The 19829-nt window shown below is 41.3% G+C and overlaps 1 protein-coding gene across 6 annotated transcripts in view; it reads left to right on the top strand.

The window, feature by feature from the left end:
* The window catches only part of LIMS1 (LIM zinc finger domain containing 1), a 67125-nt gene that overhangs the window by 27372 nt on the left and 19924 nt on the right, over positions 1-19829 (top strand). The window contains exon 1 of one of the 6 annotated variants that reach the window (XM_064407945.1): positions 7233-7449. The exons of 3 other annotated variants lie outside the window; for them this stretch is intronic. In XM_064407945.1, coding sequence (XP_064264015.1) covers positions 7346-7449 — 104 coding nt within the window. In that variant the 5' untranslated portion in view covers positions 7233-7345. Of the gene's footprint in view, positions 1-7232; positions 7450-11361; positions 11379-19829 lie in introns of those variants that run through there. 2 more of the 6 variants (XM_064407947.1, XM_064407951.1) reach the window with 2 other exon arrangements.

Here is a 19829-nt window from a genome sequence, read left to right as displayed (position 1 = left end):
AGTGGAAGGAAAAGATTTGTCCCACCTGTTACAGAAGTTGTGTCGCTTCTGGTGTGATTGTGTTCAGAGGTCAGTAACTTTGCCAGCAAAGAAAAGCTTTTACGGTAGGGCAGCTGTGCATTTTTGGTTTAAGGCTTTTGCTCTGATTTAAGAATCTTAGAATATTAAGTATGTTTTTCATGTGCTTTAAAATATTATGAAAAGTCCATGTAAGATAATATTTTTATGTTTTATGCTGAATCTCAAATTAATTTTTACAGCATTAAGGGAAGGGAGGGAATGCCTTTTCCATTTTACATCATACTGAATGTCCAGGTTGAATTACTTTTCTTTTGCACTGTTGTTTTTTGTTTGTTTGTTTGTTTTTTCCAGTGTGGATTTTTCTGCTTGGATATGAATTACGAGTTTTAATAATTTTGAGACCAAAATGTAAATACTTAAAAACTTAGATTTTTTTGAGTCGCTAAAAATTGCACCTTGCCTGTGATTTTTAAGTGTTTTTACATGTGTTCAGCTTTGTTCTTTGTAGACACCTGATCTACTTTCTGTATTCTGCTTTAGAGAATATATTAGTTCTTATATACAAGAACCATCATACTACAGGTTTCTGAGCATTTAAAGATGATACGCTCTAGGGTCCCACCATTTTCTACCTTTCTTGGAAATGCTGGTCAGAGTATAGAACCACTTCTCAGTATGTCTGACCTGTGCTGTCTCAAGTGTTTTCTGAGTGCCCTCACTGCCTCCTCCCTTCTCCTCTGTAATGTGTTTTCCATGCCTCGGTTTTTTTGGCAGTAGAGATTGTGTGAGGTGGCTGAGGGATGTTTTTACAGGCGTAGAGTCAGGATCATTGCTTCTTCTTGGCTGCTAAATTCACTATCCTCACCATACAACCAGCAGCATTCAAAGGCTCTGGTGCTCTCTTGGGAGCTCAGGGTTGGACTGGCCTCCTAAAACAGCAGCCCTTGGTGCTGTAAAGGAGTGTCACCTACTGCTTTCATGGTTGTATTTGTTTGTGTGCCAAGAGGTGCTGGTACCTTCAAGTCACATGCATTTTGTCAGGGTTACCAGCTGTTCCAGCCTTCTCAAGGGGATTGTACAGTCTTTTCTCCTTGGCATTCATTTCAGTAAAAGGAGACAAAACCTTGATGAGAAGCTTTTCTTTCTCTATTTCTAATGAAGCGTTAGTCATTTGAAAAGTATTTGTAAGATAGAAAGCAAAGGGTCCAGGAGAGTAATTGCTGGTAGTCAACAGAGAAAGCAGTTTATAGGCTGCTGTAGTTTTGTTTGCATTTATTTAACCCTGATGAGTGATGTTTGGAGAAAAATTAAGATTTCCTAATAGTCCTGTTCGTTCTCTGAAAGGACAAAGTCAGTCTGGGACCTGTTTTGAGATGTCCCACTGGCTCTCCACCCAAACCAGGGCTCAGCAATTGCCCATCTGATATGTCTCAGTCAGCTTTTCTGCACCCTGGAAGGGCTTGCTGGCTTCCAGAACACAACCTGACTGCCAGAGCTAGTAATTCCTTGGGATATCAGGGCAGCAGCCCTCTGGGCAGTTTCCTGTTTCCTTCATTTGCCACCTGTTTTCTAGATCTGTTTCTTTTTTTATTTATTTTTTTTCTCTAACTTGGAGATATCTTCAGTCTTTTGTAGCATCTACTGGGGAACTTCTAACCACCCAGTAAGCCAGCTGGCACCTGAGGCCTTTTGCCCTCATTTCTAGAGGCAATTTATCTCATCATGATAGAATAAAGTAAACCTTTTGGACATATCTACAGTAGTAGATTGCAAGTAGAAATAAACTTTTTTAAAGATAAGACTTTTCAGCTTAGGATCTTCCTGTTTCATAACCAAGGTGCTTAAATATAAAAGGTGGGTTTCTAACTGGCTTTGAAAATCTCTGTTGGGAAGAGGTTTTTAATTGCAAGACAGTAAAAATTACTCAGAAGACTAGGTCCTGGATCTAGAAATGCAGGTTGGGAATTGCTTGTGTTTTTTTCCCCACATGCTCTGGCCTGTGAAAATTAATCTAAACTGTGATTTTATTCACCTTAAATGATCCCTCCCCTCATCATTTTGGTGCAGGGGTTTTTTTCTTTTCTCTTTTAAAATGTTACCCCATCATATACTGGCTCCATATGAGTAATTTTACCCATCTTAGGGCATCAACTGTTTGCCAACTTGTTTGTATTTTTTTTAAGAGGCCTATGTACAAATGGCAGGACAAAACTGATTCATGCTGTGTCACGCTTTCTTCTTTGCACACCTACTCACGCATGGATCATCTGCTGATTAACAGCATAAATTTCTGCCTACAATGCCAACCTGCATCTTCACCCGCTGGTCTCTCATTCATCTCTGCTAAAGTATGTGTGGGTTAGTCCGTACCTCCCTCTGGCTGTAGGAAGAAATACTGGCAGGAGAAACAAGGCAGTATTTTCCCAGTAGAGGGAGGTATTGTAAAACTCAGCCTAAGTAGGTTTCTGCTTGCTGGAGATAGTGTGCTTTTTGCAAGGGTTTTTTTCTGCTTAATTTAAGAGTTCATGGAGCAGCATGTGCAGAGAGCTTGGAGAAGGAAAGCAAAACACCTTGCTCCATGTTCAGGCAGATAGAAGATTTTCCCATGTTTGCTTTTTTTATTTGATTATTGGAGTAGACTATGTGGAATGAGAGCAGGTATCTCTGCCACGCTTCACCAAAACCTTGTGGGCTGCCAGCCATGGAGGTGAAGGTGCCTTTGGTACTGCCAGGATCAGACAGGACCCCTGTTCTCACCACAATAACCCTGCCTTCCCTTTGCCCCATCAAATCCCAGAGGACTTCAGTGGGTTGAGTGCATCAGTGCTCTGGAGAGTGTTGAGCACACCACAGAATCATTGAATGGTTTGGGTTGGAAGGGAATTTAAAGAACATCTAGTTTGAACCTCCCCCCCTTGCAGTGGGCCAGTACACCTTGCACTGACCAGGCTGCAACCATCATCTAGGCTTTTACTTTACATTGTATGGCAGGGACAGGCATTAGTAGATGAGGTTTAACAAAAACTAGTAACTACTGTTAGATTGCAAGAATCTCACTTGGTCAGCTGGAGCATGGACGTAAATCCAAAACTTTGCTTTGTATTGTGGACATAGATTGATCAAGGGCCTCAGTGCTTAGCCTGATCTGCAGATTAAATTTGCATGCTTCAGGATTGATTTATCACTAAGTGGAACATGGGAAGAAACATCAAAACGGATGTTGGAGTGACATCAGACAAGGAAGGAAACATGTAATTAATTTAACTCCTTGAATCAACACTTTAGGCTCCCGTGAAGCTTTGAAATTCTAATTTCAAGGTGTGTGTCCTTAGCATTTGTGCTTGGTATTCTCTCTGTGCATTTCATTTTATCACTGCCTGTCCCAGCAGAGACTCACATTGTGGTACACTGTTCCTTGACACCCAAACCCATCTGTGGGAACTCATTCTGCAGGTCCAGAAAGCTGTGAAGCTTTGTTGGCATCAGCACATCATTTGGGTGCTTCAGGGATTCTTGCAAAACTGCCAAAAGGATTATTGCCACCTTCCTTCATTTTCTGCAGCAAGTCCTTCGCTGATGTATAAGCCTTTTCCTTCACTTTAAAGTGTGCTTTCTTCCAAATCTTGTGAGAAACAGTAGAAAACGGTCACTCTTGTCCACATTCCTCTGGAAATTGATTCTAGTGATAAACAGGATAAAGGAATTGCTCCTTTGAACATGCAGCCGCCTTGTAACTACTGGCATTCCTATGGTGTTCTTAGAATACTCTTCTGATTATTGTTTTGACTGACTGTGCTGCCATGAAAACAATTTTTTCTATCGATTTGAAAATCTTCAACTAAATTTGAGATTTGGTAGTTTTTTTAAAGTTTGAAAAAAACCCAAAAAACAATAACATGCCACTAGAGGGAATTGCAGATGACACACGTTGACTTTTCTGTGTGGAATGAGACCTAAAAATTAATCTTTTCTGGTTTCTATAGCTAGTGTATATTCTCTGTAAATGTAGGCTTATGAAGAAATGTCCTGAATTTGAATCACTTGACATTTATTGTTATTCCTAAATTCAATTACATTTTCCAGCATCATGAATTGCTGTTCACATCCCTTTGAATGTAGTATAATGTATCCAGGCATAACTTGTCTATCTTAAAAGATTTTTAAACTGGAAAATTCTGCTGAATATCTAGAGTCACCAGAACAGCAGTACTTTCACAGAAATTTAAGGGAGAGCACTGGAGGCCTGGAGTATCAAGGTAGGACTCTGTAGGACTGCTGTGAAAACTCAGCCATGAGCCTTGTCCCACATATAAAAAGTTATTTACTGCTTGTGATGAATAAAGGACTGCATACTTTGTTTCATCTCCAGCTTGTGCTGGTTAGACATAGGGGAATATCTTCCTCAGCTGAAAGACAGGTACCATAATGGTTATCCATCACATCACAGTAGCCGTGTTGGCTTTCTCTGGGGGCAGGAGGATGGTCAGTTGCGTGAGAGAAGAGTCACACACTGGAAAATGAAGAGAAAACCTTCAAAGTACAGGATATACAAGAAGGCTGTGCATTACTGGTAATGAGAAAAGCTGTGGTAACTTGGCTGGTCCTCAAAAATTCCGATGGAATGTGAAAGGTCCAAGTGGCCCCATCCCACATGAGAAGAATGTAATCTCTCAAAAAAGGAATTATAAACAGCAGATAGGGGCTAGAAGGTAAAAAGGGGTGTGGGGAGGAGGAGGCACTCGCTGGGAGAGCTTTTCTTGGAGAGCCACATCTGTCCGAGTTGCTTTGTGGAAGCATTTAAGTGAGTTAGTAGAGAAATAACACTCGTGTTCTGCAATGTCTCTGCAAAAAAACACCCTTATAACTTGTATTTGATACTCAGAACCTAGAGTTTGACTGTTTGGGTAAATTCAGATTTGAAACCTCATTTCCTGTAAGGATTCATGGGCAATCCCACAGGGCAGAAAACAAGTCCGGTTTGCATTTTTTCTTGTAGAAAGCTTTTAGCTTGTTCAGAAGCCCTCCAATAAAGTGTTTTTTGTATCAGTGTAGATCCCTGTTGGAGTTTGCTGAAGAGGCAAGCTGGAGCTGAGTCCCCGGTCATACTTTGAAAACCTAACCATCTTGCCATCCTTTATATTTAGGTGGATTTGATCTGTATAACAACTCATTTTTGTGTCTGGACTTGCTGTATTCCTTTAATTTGCATGATCTGTCTTGGTGCAGCTCTGGTTTCCAAGGACATTTGTGTAAAAGTTGTTGCCCAAGCACAGCAGCTGCTCATGCAGATAAATAAAAGTTTAATGAAGTGATGTGTTTCAGATTAATGCAATGTGCAGCAAAGTGGGTGAAGAATTGCCCTTTTATTTTTTATTGGCTTGTTTCATGTTTAATACAAAAGCATTTGGTATATGCTGAACAGATAGCTACTGTAGTGAATAAGAATCTATGAACAAATTTATAGGTGAAAGTTTAATTTCAATAGTTTACAAAGAGCTTTTTCACATAAAAAATGTACTCATCGCTTTTTAGATTATTATCTAAAATGGATCATTTGGACAAAAATAAGTCATTTGTACACAGATATTTAAAGCAGAATATAAACTGTTGGTAATGTATAAAAGCTGCTGTGCCATGAGCATTTGTCATCTGCCGTCCTGAGCCTCCACTCATAACAGCATTAACTTTTCATTGGATCGCTGATTGACTGACTGCGGGGAATTGGCATTTAATTATGTTTGAGCTTATCCTACTGAGTACTGAGAAACAACTATAAGTACTTCATTTGAAGCTGGAATGCAGCATGTTTAGGCAAATATTGTGATCATTCTTGCCTTTATTTTCTGAAGACTAGAGCTCAGATGTGTATACCTTGTTGACAGTTCAGTGTGCACAATCCTCTAACATCATATAAATCACTTTGAATTTTTCCAGCCATTATCTATTTGGCATGTTATGTGATTCCTTTTCCAAAACAATTTTGTTATTTTTCCATTGTGTGATGTTTCATATTATGCGCTGATGACACTTCAGACTGAAACATATTGATAGTATTATATAAAATTACCGAGTTTGTGTTCAGTCTGATAATCTCTACAAAATTGGTGTCATATGATATACCCAGTATTACCTATGTTACACTTTTTTCCTTTAGAGAAATTAAAAAATACTCTTAGATATATTCTGCTACAAAATAAACCCTTTAATAATGAACTCTGTAATTAATACCAGATAGAACTTGTTTCCTATTTTAGTCAAAACAATCCTTGCAAACTGTTAGGTTTCTTGGCTTTTATTAAATGCAAATTCATTAAAAAAACACACCTTCCCAATTCACCATGTAGAATGTAAAATCTCTGAATTAAGTTTTTGTTTATATGTGTCAAAAATAATGTCAAAGAAATAGTAAACATTTTTCAAGAACTGGTAAGCTTTTTTGAAGCCTCCTGAAATGGAGTGCTTTATTTACTACTAAAAATTTACTAAGTGAAACGAGACGCAGAGCTTGCAAAATTGCCTGCTAACCGCCTCCTGCCTTGCAGGAAGCTTCAAGCACTTCCATTCCTGTTTTACAATTGCACAGGACACTCCATCACTACCAAATGTGACAAACTGGTATAGAAGTTTGTGTTTGATAGCTGAGAGCAGGAAGAAAATTACTTTGTGGTTTTCTTCTGATTTTCAAGGTAGAAAAAGAAAAATGCAGAGTGCTGTTGCATTTCCAAGAGCATTTTAATGCTAGTTACTGAAGTTACTTTGTGGCACACTTTGCTGCGTTAACCTCCCTGTCAGAGCTTGCCAAAGTGCTTGAGTAACTCTGAATTTTCATAGCTCTAATGGCTTTCCTTTTGTCATAAATTAGAACAGGAAAGAGTAAACAGCTCATTGCAGTCCTGGAGATGTGTAGCTTTTTGCGGAGGCGTTGGGAGAGCCGCCTGCTTTGCCCAGCGCAGGGCAGGGTCGTGCCTGTCGGGGCGGTGAGACTTGGAGGAGAGCTGGAGAGAAGGGGGTGAGCTTGTCGCACACATCCCTTAGGTGTGATCAAGTGATAAAGGAAATGTGGTGCCCTTTGGGAGGGTGTGTACCTATGAGAAACAGGAAGCAGCTCGGCGGGTGCCTGCCCTGCCTGCCTGCAGAGGTTGGTGGCTGCGGCGGTGCAGGTGTGCCGACACACCGCCCAGCCAGCCGCTGCTCTCCAGGCATCTTGGCAGGCGCGCTCCCCGGCACCCACAGCTGGGAGAGGCGGGGGAAAGAAACCCAGCCCAAAGCCAAAACACCCCCCTCACCTTTAAAAAAAAACCAACCCTCCTCCAGGTAGGGGAATATGACGGCCTTGCAGCTGAAAGAGTTGTCACATTCAGGTCTGTACAGGAGGAGACGGGATCGTCCTGACAGTGTCCTGCCCGGGTCACAGGAAGAGAGCCTGAGGTGAGTGCAAATGGATGGTACTGCCAGGGCCCCGAGCCCTTCTGTGCTGCCCGCTTGCTTCGGTGGTTGTAACAAACAAAATGCAACCACAGCTCTGGAAAGTCGCTGCAAAACACACGCATTGAGAAGCAGCCCCGAGGCACGACAGAAAAACCCCTGAAACAGAGCTATCAGGAGCCATACGGTGACCTTGCGCATTCTGGTGATGGTGTGACAGCCTTCCCTGGCTCTGGGAAGGGCAAATGTTAGCCGGTGTTTGCTTTGGGATCCGTTCTGACGGCCAGCACTCGCAAGTAAATAAACATTTTGGAGCCTGACAACTTTGCTCCGTCTGCTTTGAAGCTGGTTCTGGGTCACCCAGGTTCTGTGGGTTGTGCTGCCTCTTGGGTCTTGGCACAGCCCCTGTGCCAGGCTGGTGGTGTGGAGCTGGGGTGGCTGCTGGGCTCCGGGGTTCTTCGTGGGGCGTTCTTTGTTGCGGAAAGGGCTTTAGACAAAAGAATGCAGCAGGGCCGCTTGGCCTGACCTTACTCAGCAAGGGTGACCAAAAGTTAGAAAGCCATTTAATGTCTGGGGTTATCTTCCTGCTGCTGTGAACCTTTTGAAAAAAATTAACAAAGAATTTGCAAAAAGCCTCTGTTTGGAGCAGAAAGATTAAAGATCTGTTTGTAACTTGAGTAAGTGCAGACACCCCCCCCCCAAAAAAAAAAAAAAGTAAAAATGCTAGGATGTTTTTCTAAGTGTGCTCAGCATGAAAGCAATCCATTCCCACTTGAGGCTCCTCTGCTAAGGAACCTTGTGTATCTGCTAACAAAAGCCTCTGTAGAGAGGAAGTACTTCCTATCTCCTAAGGCCTGTCTCATTGTATTTTTAGATTATTTTTCCTTGGTAATGGTTGTGCATCAGGTCGGAGTGCTGTGTAATTTGAAAGGTTGTTACTGTGGTTTTTTTCAACAGCATTAATGATTTCAGAAGAATGGTTATTCAGATCTGGGGGATTTACTCTTTTGTTACAACTAAGGACCGTAATTGTGGCAAAATGTATGATTGTAATTTACAGAGATTATTTGCCACGAGAGTCAGAAATATCATATCACTTCTAGGAATGTGTTAACTTGCAGGTCTGGTACGTGTATTTGGTATCTCTTTGTAGTATTAATTCTGAATTGATTTCTGAGATGGATTTCTAATAGTATTAGCAGTATATATGTTATATTCATATGACTGCAGTTGGAAGAATAGCCAGACTTAGTGTAGAGTAACAGAAAAGTGCAGAGATTCTTGACATTTTTACATTTAGTTTATTTTGTACAAAATTATCAATGGGGAAAAATGGATCTATTTGGGGAAGAGAAAGCCTCTTTTTAAAGCATAAACATAACAGTGAGTACTAGCTCTGTGTGGTTGTGTTGCTGTTATTACTGTGCATATCCAAGATGGGAATGAGACCATTTGGGGGCTGGATAGGGGGAAGGGGTGTGTTTACTGCACCAGTAGAAGTCAGGGTGTTTTAATCTCCTGAGCCTCTTCCAGTATAGAGATGAGAAATGCATGAAACGGGGATTAGTCTTGAGAAACAAAATCCAAATTGGAGGAGGTAGTGAATCAGGGGCTTGTGAATCAGTGGCAGGCAGAGTGTTGGAGGTGCAAGAAGATGAATAGAGCATGGTCAGATGATGCTTGTAGAGCAGGAGCTTATCTTATGTTTGCTAATAGCTTAAGCCGGTTCTTATTCAAACTAAACCTTGCTCCTTCCTAACCCATATTGTGATATTGCAGTGTGTTGCAAGGCAGGCTTATTTGTCATTTTTTACTGCATTCTCCATGACAAAAGGCTATGGCATTATAAATACAGAATTATGACATATCAACAGGGCAAAGAGTAATCAGGAACAAAGAGGAAAGCTCATTAGTTTTCTAAAAATGGAAAGCTCTAGTTTTTTCTATATATTCTCCCAATGCCACTTAGATGCCTGCCCTTAGCAAATACTTTCAGAGTATCTAGAGTCTACAAGAAAGACAAGAGGTTTCTTTTATGTCTGCTAAATATATCTTGCCATCCATGGTTTTTAATGCCCTCCCATAGTATCTCTCTCAGGTTCTTTGTTCTAGTGCCTTTGTGTTTTGTTTTACATACATATTAATCCAGATGTGTTAAATAATATCAGCCCTCAAGCAACAGTTCACTGAAACCTGCTTTCTCAGTTCAAGTAGTTTTCTTCTAATCCTGGGCCAAAATGTACTCAAGATGCCAGTGTCCCCAGGTCACCCTTTGAGAGCTTCTGTATTTAAAACCTTTAATTTCAGCTGGGTTCAGCCATCACAGCAGGAGCCAGATGTGCTTGGTAGAACAGGGACCTGTGTACCTGCAAACTGCACCTGAGACATAGCCAAGTGTTGGCATTACAAAGCAGATCAGCAGGGCTTGGTGCCAAAATTGTGCCTTTTTCTTTCCTGGGAATGTCAGTGTGACTTGTACTTAAAATGTGTGAGATTATTAATAATTGGGAACTCTGAAAGAATGTACTGAAACTCCTAAATGTGCACCAGAACATGTGTTTGTCATATAATGTATCACATACATTTAATTTGTCCTGGCAGCACAGCACTTTGGTGGGGATGGGAAATTTGACTTATCTTTCTGTCTCACACATGTATCACTTAACAAACCTCATAACCTTTGTGGCAGCCTTTTTATCTGTTGCTAGAAATGCAACTTGTGCTTTACCTTTTACAGGGCTGCGGCCTGTCTGTGCCACGTAAAAGGTGGTCTAGATAGCTCGTCCTTTTCTTGAACTTGCACAGTACAAAAATGTGCTTGGTTTAGACCTAGAATGAGGTCAGGGTGCGAAATGCAGACCTCTCTTTGCCTGTTTGAGCAGACTCACCAGCTCATAAAGCTAAATTATACAGGATGCTCCCCAGCTGCAGAGTTCAAAATGCAGGAGGATGCCAGGCACCTTCATCTCTCTCCTGTGTGCAACAGATGCAGCCATCCTTGAACTAAATGCAACCTGAAAAATCTGCTTTTCAGAAGAGACTGTTCTGAAGACTTATTCTTTTCCAGCTATATTGATTTAGTGGGAAAACAATGACATCTTCTGTAGGTCTTGACTTGCTTTGTCTTCAGAAACAGCACGTAAAAAATTCTGACTGTATGCTGAGCTATTCTTTCTTGCTTTTCTCAGCAAACAGGATGCAAAGGAAATTGTACACACATATTTATGATTAATCATTAGGAGTCACTTAGCAATAGCAGTGTGCTTGCTATTTTTGCTCTTTCCACTTCTCATCCCATGGGTTTTTGTAAAAATAGAATGATTCCTCTAAAAGAATTGATATTATTAATTCTCAAGGCTCCGTACAAGGCACTCACAAAAGCAGAGGCAATTATCTTTGGGGTTTTTTTGGCAATTATGCTTAAAAATGAATTAGATCACTGTTAACTACTATCTGTAGCTTTCTTTTCCAAGTTCATATGCATTCAAATGCCATTAAAAATGTAAACAACTTTTAAAGAGGTTAGTCTCAAGTTTTTTTACCAAACAGTAAATTTCAGCATTTACAATAAATAATAATTGATGAGCTTCCATCAGTGGCTGTCAATCACTCGTAGCTCACTCCTCTGTTCTGTGCAGAAAGCACTGTAGGTGTTTTCCATATTAATAGTTTTAATTTATAGTTGCATTCCTTTTGCTCTCTTCTCCTGAAGCTGATGGGTACATGTATGTGAGTAGGTGCAGACGATCTTCTGCTGGATCTGTTCAGGCTCCTGCCTGCCTCTGCAAATGGACTCCAGGCTGGAAGGCATGTGGATGTGCCCCAAAATTTCAAGCACAAAGGCTTCCTTGCAGATGAAACAGGAGGCATAAGCACACTTTTATGTCCCACTGAGCCTTTGTGGGATAGACTCTGCACAGCAAGGCTTTTTGGTGAGTGTCAAAAGAAACAAATGAATAAAATTCCCCCCTTCAGGAACATGGTGGGGCTGTCTCCCTTTCTTTATGAGATGCAGCATTTGGGAGTTTTGGAAGGTCACAAATCTCCTTAACGTGCCATCAAAAGCACATGTGTAGCAGCCAGTCGAGGCGTACAGCTGCTTCCAGCCATACATAGCTCTGAAGACCAGCTCTTCCCAAGAAGGAATGAAAATGATGGTCAGGGACTGTCTGGGAAACAGGGACCTGTTGGGCCTTCAGATGCTTTAGGGTACTGAGAGCCTGTTAAGGTGAAAATAGAAGACCTGTCTGCATCTGAAAGCTTAAATTTGATTTCTCCTGGTGATGTTTCTTTATAGCATCACCAATATCAACATTTATATAGCTGCTTTCTGTGAGAGTTATTTAACTTGCTCACCCTGCCAAGGTCAACAGGGGAAGCAGTAATTATTCCATACCTTGGTAAAAAAAGTGATTAATTTATTAAAGCAGGAAGAACTTTAAAACAAGTGCTAAGACAAAAAAAAAAATTGTGCTTCTCCCTAATAACTCTGCTAGAATAGTGGAGAGCTGGGTGCTACAAATACTCATTTAATCCGTGCTTGGGAGCTCTGAACTAAGAAACACTTCAGCTTGTCTGCTAGCTGCTCTAATTGAAGAAGGAATTTGTCCATGTAAATGTAACACCGAATTGGTACCATTAATTAACTTACAGTCAGCAAAAATATGCTTCATGGTTAGATTTAAATATTGGGATCCTAGCATTTGCATTGTGCCTTAGTTCGAGGTATCCACGTGGCTAGAGGCTTTACTGTTGATTTGTGCTGTACTTTTCATTGCTCTAGGGGTTAAAATAACTCCTGAGGAACACACCCTTTTTTGCTTGCCTTCTCTCTCACCCCTTGTCTCCTATGTTGCATAACAACTAAGCAATTTTGTTTGACTTGCTCACCTGGACTATCACCTCTCATGACTCCAAGTGACTGGAGATAGCTGCCTGTGTAACATCAACCAAAGCAGTAATTGCTTTTCCTCTTAAATCTATGATTTTAGTCAACATGTAAGCTTCAATTATGATTTTAATTATATCAGTTAGGATTTTCACTGCTCTTATTTACAGCTTATTTTAGCTGACTAAAGATAAACTGTACATTTCTTTTCTTTTGCTATTGTTTTCTTGTGTTCTGATGATACCTAATCAGAGGTGTTCTGTGATTGCTTATGTACTGTGATTGCTTATTGTTCTTCATTATAGTTAAGCTACCCTTTGAATGCAGTCTGTCACACTGAAGTGAGTTTACACACATAAGAGAAAAACTAAATTATGCCAATGTTACCACTTAATAAAAATTACTAACTTGCAAGTATTTGGGAGAACAGTTTAAAAGGTTGTAAGTTTGGATTCCCTTTCTGTATATTTTTATTTTGTTTTCCTGAGGTCTCTGAGCTGTCCTGGGAGACCTGAAGGTAGCTGATACAGTGTCCTGGAGAGAACTATGAGCCTTTTACATGATGCTCTCCAGGCATGGGAACAGCTCGCCAAGTATGCTGCTTCTGAGGCTGGCCAAAGGCTGATGCCTGTGGAGGGAGGTAGAAGGAAAGAGTGAGCCTTTTATGGGATTGCCCTTGGTAGTAACCCCAGCTGTGGCTCACAGACTTCCTACGGAGTTTGTGGCATTCAGTGTTTTTTCTTTCAACTCCTCTGGTCTTGCCTTGCACCCAGCAATCTCAGGGTATTTATTAAGTCACTCAGTGCTCTGAGTTTTCATGTGTATTATCTGATGGTGTAGTACACATAGTTATGTGCTATTTTTTTTCCTTGCTTGATTTGTCATAGCACCTTTAGGCTGCCATTGTTCTGTTTTCATCTTTGTATCTTCCAGCTTTTTAGAAATTCTCATTTTAGGTAGTTGCTGGTAGAATCTGAAACAATGTTTTTATATATAATAATCTGTGAGCGGTGTTTTTTGATGATACTGCTCAATTTTGCCAGCAGATTCTAAGTCATGCTGTGATGTGTCTTTATAGATGAATCTTTCTGATCTTTTGTCCAGGAAATTTGGGTTCTGACTTTTGTGACATATTTCCTTGTAGCTCTTCTGCTGTTTCTGACTGCCCTAATGGACATAATAGAGCTAGAAAAAAAATTAATTAAAAACTTTTTACTATTAGCCTCAAAGGAAGTAAGTAACATACTGACAGACACAGATGGCAATACCCGGCAGCATTTCTCAGCTTGTGCCTTTTTAAATTAAAGATTCAAAATATTCAAGCTGTTCCAGCAAGGACTGAGTGGACAGAGCAATTGTGAAATGATGCTTGTCTTTTGTAGAATGTGAAATCTATGCACGCCACACTCTTCATAGATCATAAAGTTCTTGATCCTGAGGCGAGTCTACCTTTTGAACTCTGTTTCTGTGGAACTATTGGACTCCCATTCAGAGTCAAGCCTCAGAACTGCCCTGGCTGGTCCCCTTGTTCCAGTGCAGGAAGTTTGCATTGAAAGCTATTTGTCCTGCACAATATTTGGTTTTCAGTTTTTGTTTTGTACATTTCTTCTCACTGACTTCAGAAACTGAAGTGAAGCATATCCTATATTTCTGATACATTGCAAAGCTGGTCCTAATATATATACTTTTTTTAAAGTATATATATTGTAGCAGTGCAACAGCTTCAGAGTCGAATAATTCCATGATCTGCCAAGTTGCAGGTTATGAATTTTGCCTGAAATGTACAAGTAATTCCACAGTTTTAAACTCAAATGCTTTCTAAAGCTACTCCTCAGATTACACCAGGGCATCAAGCAGAGCAGAAGGAGGCTTGGCAGTGCTTGAGCCCCTCTGACTGAAAGCTCAAACCCCTGTCATCTTCCCTCTTGCCTTTGCTTCTCTTCTGTCAAGCAAAAAAACCCGCTGTTCTTTTTGGATGATCCCAGCAGTATATTCTTGTGAGGAGTAACTTTTGTATCTTGTTCCCTCCTAAGTGATAAAATAGATACTGTAACTGTCCACTGCTGCTTTACTCATTGAGGATTCGTCAGGTGTTGGGACAGAAACCATTACTTTAAAAAAACATGTCAAAAAGGTTTAAAAAAATCTTTCCAAGCCTTCTGCTACAAAAATGCATGGAAGTCTTCCTTTGTACAAGCTGCTACTGAAATTCATTCATGTTTACTTGACAGGTGTGCTACTAGCACTGAATAGCTAATAAATGTAAAGTACAAGATGAAGACCTTTAGTTTGCATTACCTTAAGTGTTAAGACTGCCGTAATAAAGGTAAAATGCCATTTTGTGTTAGCGTTATTTGTTGACACATTACTCATTCTTCAGTCTTAGGAACATAAACTACTTCTGGTTGTTCTCTTGGCAATTGAATATTAGGGCTATTATTATTTCATGCTGTGGTATTAACTGCAGATGGCTTAGCTGTCTGCCACCCTCTGCAGGTTTTAAAGCCTGGTGATGCTGTAGTGAGTGTAGGAAGAGAAAAATGTGAAATCGAAACCTGGAATGACTAATAATTACAATTTGGTATGTGTGTGAGAGAAGAGGAACAGCTGAGATGTTTTCTATAACACATTGTACTTCTGCTCAAAATGAATTAATTCAGGCAATGAAAAACTTTGCACTTCATCATACAGAAGCTCAAATTAATGAAGGTGAGAAGAGATTATGTTGCTGAAAGTGTAGATTAATAGTAATAAAGTAATAATAAAAGATGTGTGTGACATGCAGGTTACTAAAGCTGAAGGTCAGTCCTCAGCATGGTGTCACCAGTGGAGATGTGACTATAATAAGGATGTTGCTGTGGGCTGGGAAGCCTGGTTTTGCAGTTCTCTCTGCCCTACAAGGAGCTGCATGGATGTACTGGAAGTCTCTTCTGATTGCTGGGGTGTTATGTTGAGTCATAGTATTAATTATAGCTCCTGGATGAACTGCTCAGGTCATGGTGTTCAGCTTGTCAAAACATTGGTTGCACATAGTGCAGGCAGATGACTCAGGCAGAATCAAAGGCTGGCATTTGCCATTATGCTGAGGATTCAGTGAAGGATTTTTGGTGGATGTCAGTGTCAGATGACATGAACTGAATATTGGTGCCAGGAAACCATTACCCTAAAGAGAAGTATGTTACTGCATCATTTTAGAATCATAGAATCATTTAGGCTGTAACAACCTCTTAAGGTTATCAAGTCCAACCAATAAACCATCACTGCCAAGTCCACTTGTAAACTATGTCCCCAAGTGCCACATCTACATGTCTTTTAAAAAGTTTCAGGGATGTTGCCTCTGCTTCACTTCCCTGGGCAGCCTGTTCCAAATGCTTGACACCCCTCTGCCTGAAAAAAAAATTAAAATGTCCAATCTAAACCTCCCTTGATGCAACTTGAGGTTGTTTCTTCTTGTCCTGTCACTTTTTTGGAGCTTGGTGGATTTGATCTTCTCTTTTCAGGCTTCAAGTATGGTTCTTTTCACAGCAAGTGTCTCAGGGACATTTGATGTGCAGCCCCTAGTATTGAGTGGCTGACCTTTTTTATTATTCTTAAATTGGAAATGAGGATGTAAGTGTTACATGAAATGCATCAGTGCAAATGCATCCTTAAATTCTATAGATTTTGAGGAATATGGATATGAATACATAATGAAGTAGGCATGCAGTTGACTAGGCAGGGTGCAAATTTCAAGAATAACCAATAATATGCTATGTCTCATGCAACACAAAATTATTGGAGTTCATGAGCTTCTCAGATATGATACTGTTTGTTTTGTTTTTCCTGTCTGCACAGGATTGAAAGAAACAGTAGTGGGGGAGGAAGAGATAAATGTTTTAAAGAATATCAAATATCTGTACACAGAAGTCATTACTTGGTATTACACAGAGCATGGCTTCATTTGGTAATAGATGTAGCCAGCAGGAAGAAAACACAATACTTTGCTGAAATATTACTTCTAACAGGAAAATGCTGTGGTTGTGTATTGCTCTCCTTTTCTACAAATTCTGTCAGAGGCTGATATTTCACTGTGCCTGAATGACTGATAAACATTGTGTGGGAAGCTGCTGCTTACCTGTCTATTCCAGTTATATTTACTTCCTTATGGAGAGATGGAATGTGAACCTTCTCTCTTTGCGGAGACCAAAGCATTTTTTGGACATGTTTATACTGGAATAAATTTATACTGGAGGATATGAAGCAACTAGAATTGCCTTTTTGTTTGCCCTGTTTAAACTCCCACCACATAAGCTTAATTGTGCATTTTGAGGTGAAGACTAAAGAATGAGACTTTCAGGAACACTCAGAATTCACCTGATTTTTACTGCAGTGGTTTCAAGATGGTTTTCCATAATTTTTAATAGAAAAAGTAGTTAGAGCAGTGCTGGGCAAATGTGAAAATTCTGCCTATAGAATGTGCATTTGAATGATATAAAAGACTCATACCTTGTGCCTAACTGCCTTAGGAGACCAGCTTAACACGGAAAGTATTTTATTGCTTAAGAGATAAACAATTGCAGCAACCAGAACCCAAGAGTGTTTTCAATCTCAATTTAAAAAAACCCACAAAAGGTCAACTAGTGCTTTAAACTGTCGGTGCAGAAATCAGAGCAGGGCACTGCAAGCCCACGCGTTTTTGCAGCCCAGCTTCTGTTCTAGGTTGTTCTGTATTTTGCGTGCGAGAGTCACCGCGGAGCATCTGTTAATGCATCATTGAAATGGAGCCACTCGTACCCGTGGGGGAGGCCGTGGGATGCGCTGTCCTTACTCATCCCCCCGTGCCGGCGTTCGGCAGCGATATGTCACGGTGGCACGGACAGGTTGCCAAGCAGCAGCTGCCTTTGCCAAGCACCTTGTTTGGAGCCGTGACTGCTCCGCACTCGGCTATTTGTGGCACGGAGTGAAATGCTCAGCGGGCTTGGCTGGCCACCGAGCCGTCTCTGTAAGAGTCCCCGTGTGCCCCTGGCAGCCGCCGGCACGGGCAGCCAGGTTGGAAAGCTGTGCAGAGGAGGCAGCGTGGAGTGAGGCGGCAGTCATCCTTCAGCAGGGATTAGGCAGTGCGCCTATTTTTGCTGTTGTTTACCAAAGCCCTTCTGGTAACCGCTATGGAGCACTTCTCCCTCCCTCTTCTACCATTTCCTTCAGCACCTTCCCTACCACCAGTTGTGGCTCCTGATAAGATCCTCAGTGTGTAAAGAGGAGACTGTCTTTTTCTTTCATACCTGCCTTTTCTAGTTAAACACTCAACTTCTTTTCTCCCTAAAACTGCATCTTTAACAAAAGGCTGCTTGCTATGTTTTGTCCCAAAGCCCAGGGAATGCCTTTGGGAAGCTGCTGCTGCTGCAAAACAGCCCCTTAAATACTTGTCACTCTCCATGGACAGCTTCACCTCAAAGTAACCTAGAATTCCCTAATGAAAATGCAGTGTATTTTTAACAATGTATTTCAGATCTTGGCAGCATGCCTCTTACAAAATGTCAGAAAAGAGAAGAATGGCCAGCTGCTCTGTATTTGTGGATTACCAGACCTCCACAGTGGAAGCTGTGTTTTGCTTCAGTGGCATAAATGCTCTTTTTAAGCTCCTTCTTGTTTAATGGGAAAAATTTGGAGTCATTCCTCCAGCAGCAATGGTAATGTGACTGGAGAACCAGGCAGCTTCTACTTACTGCACATATGGAATCCTATTACTTTGAAGGACTTCTTCCTGACAAAAGCTAGGAAGATAAAACCGGGCTTTTTGGATGGACATCTTACTGCACTAACTTGCTGTACTACTTGCTTTGCTACAGCCATGCAGAAGTAGCAAGCTGAAGAAGCAATCAAATGTTTTCTTGTTGACCAAAGAGGGTATGAGGCAGCAGAAGTGGCTTCCAACCACATTGGTCACCTGTGGATTTCAGGTTACTGCAAAATTGTAGTAGTCCACCAGGAGAAAGTCTCTACAGGGCACTTTTGATTTGCAGCAGCATCTTCCCAGGAGAATTGTCTGTGATCTGGGATGAAATATAGGAAAAGAGTTGGGAAATTATTGAGAAAATAGTGCTAAGAGGAAATAGTGCTGTTTATTATCTTAGTAGTTTCATGCACCTTTACTAATCTTGAATGAATCAGCAATTTTAGTCCACTGCAGTCAGTCTCGCTGAAGTTTTTTATACCCACAGAAGCTCAGCACTGACCCGTGCAAGAAGTGTTGGGAAGCAAGACGAAGAGCTGGCATCACTATACCTGCATGTCTGTTGGCAGACACTGCACATTTTCATCACTCATGTTTCAGAGAATGCAGAAACCTTTTATTCCAGGACTGCAGTGGTGCTCTGGCAAGATCTTTGTGCCCTTGGGCTACAATCTGAGCATTGCTTCATCTGCAGCTTGCCCCATGACAGATAAAAATAGGGCTTGAGCTGCAGCCAGGCTGTGTCAGTGGTGAGGGTGCAGCCTCCTTAGCCTGTTAGAGCTTGACTCTTGGTAGCTCTGGCTTAGGGTGAATAATCACACCTACAGACAGTCATGCTGCCTGGGTCCCACCTACGCAGGGAAATAGCTTGCCTAGGGGGTTGCTCCTTGTTGAGGGGAAGTGAAGGAAAGACACTGACCAAACCCATTCCACAAATTTGTCAGCAGAAGCAGCAGCGTAGGACTGCGTTGGCTGAGCTGCAGGAAGGTGCATGCAAGCTCAGGCCTGCATGGAGAGTGGCATGTGGGCTGCTGTATGCTTGCTGAGCAAGCTGTTCTAGCTGGTGGTGAGAGATATGGCCAAAAACCATCACTGACCGGACCCTCTGTGGTAGGTCCTAGGGAAGGTACAGGTATATTAAGAAACTGTAGCCTTGACTGGACATTCTGTCATATCCTGTGACAGTACAAGAGGAAATGGCTTCCAGTTGTGCCAGGGGAGGTTTAGATTGGAGATCAGGACAAATTTATTCACGGAAATGTTACCAAACACTGGAACAGACTGCCCAAGGAAGTGTTAGTGTCACCATCCCTGAAGGTATTTAAAAGATGTGTAGATGTGGTACCTGGGGACATAATTTAGTGGTGAATGTAGCAATATTAGTTTAATGGTTGTACTCAGTGGTCTTGAGGTCTTCTCCAATCTAAATGATTCTATTAATCTCTGATCTTAGTTCTAGTTTCTCTATTTGTTCCTGTTACTCATCTTCTTGCTGTCCTCTGCTTCCTCATGCCCCCTCACCGACTGGCAGATTCTTCAGCTACCAGTGTGCTGTGTGTCATGAGCACAAAGTGCATGCAGTTCTGCACTTCAACTGATTGCTAACAAGGCTGAGACAGTTCAACACAAAAGTTAGTTACTCAGGAGGGCTTCCCAGAAGCCTTCCTTTTCTGCAGTTAGAAAATGCTGGAAGCTGCGTATCCCAGATCTGTGACAAGCACTGTGCTTCAAAGAGGGAAAGGTGGAAGGAGTCTGAATTATTAGCTGCAAGTCTTACTTCAG

Source organism: Passer domesticus, chromosome 2 (genome assembly GCF_036417665.1).
Source record: "Passer domesticus isolate bPasDom1 chromosome 2, bPasDom1.hap1, whole genome shotgun sequence".
NCBI lineage: Eukaryota > Metazoa > Chordata > Aves > Passeriformes > Passeridae > Passer > Passer domesticus.
Note: the sequence above shows the minus strand (reverse complement) of the source record. Positions and strands in the feature narration are given on the sequence as shown.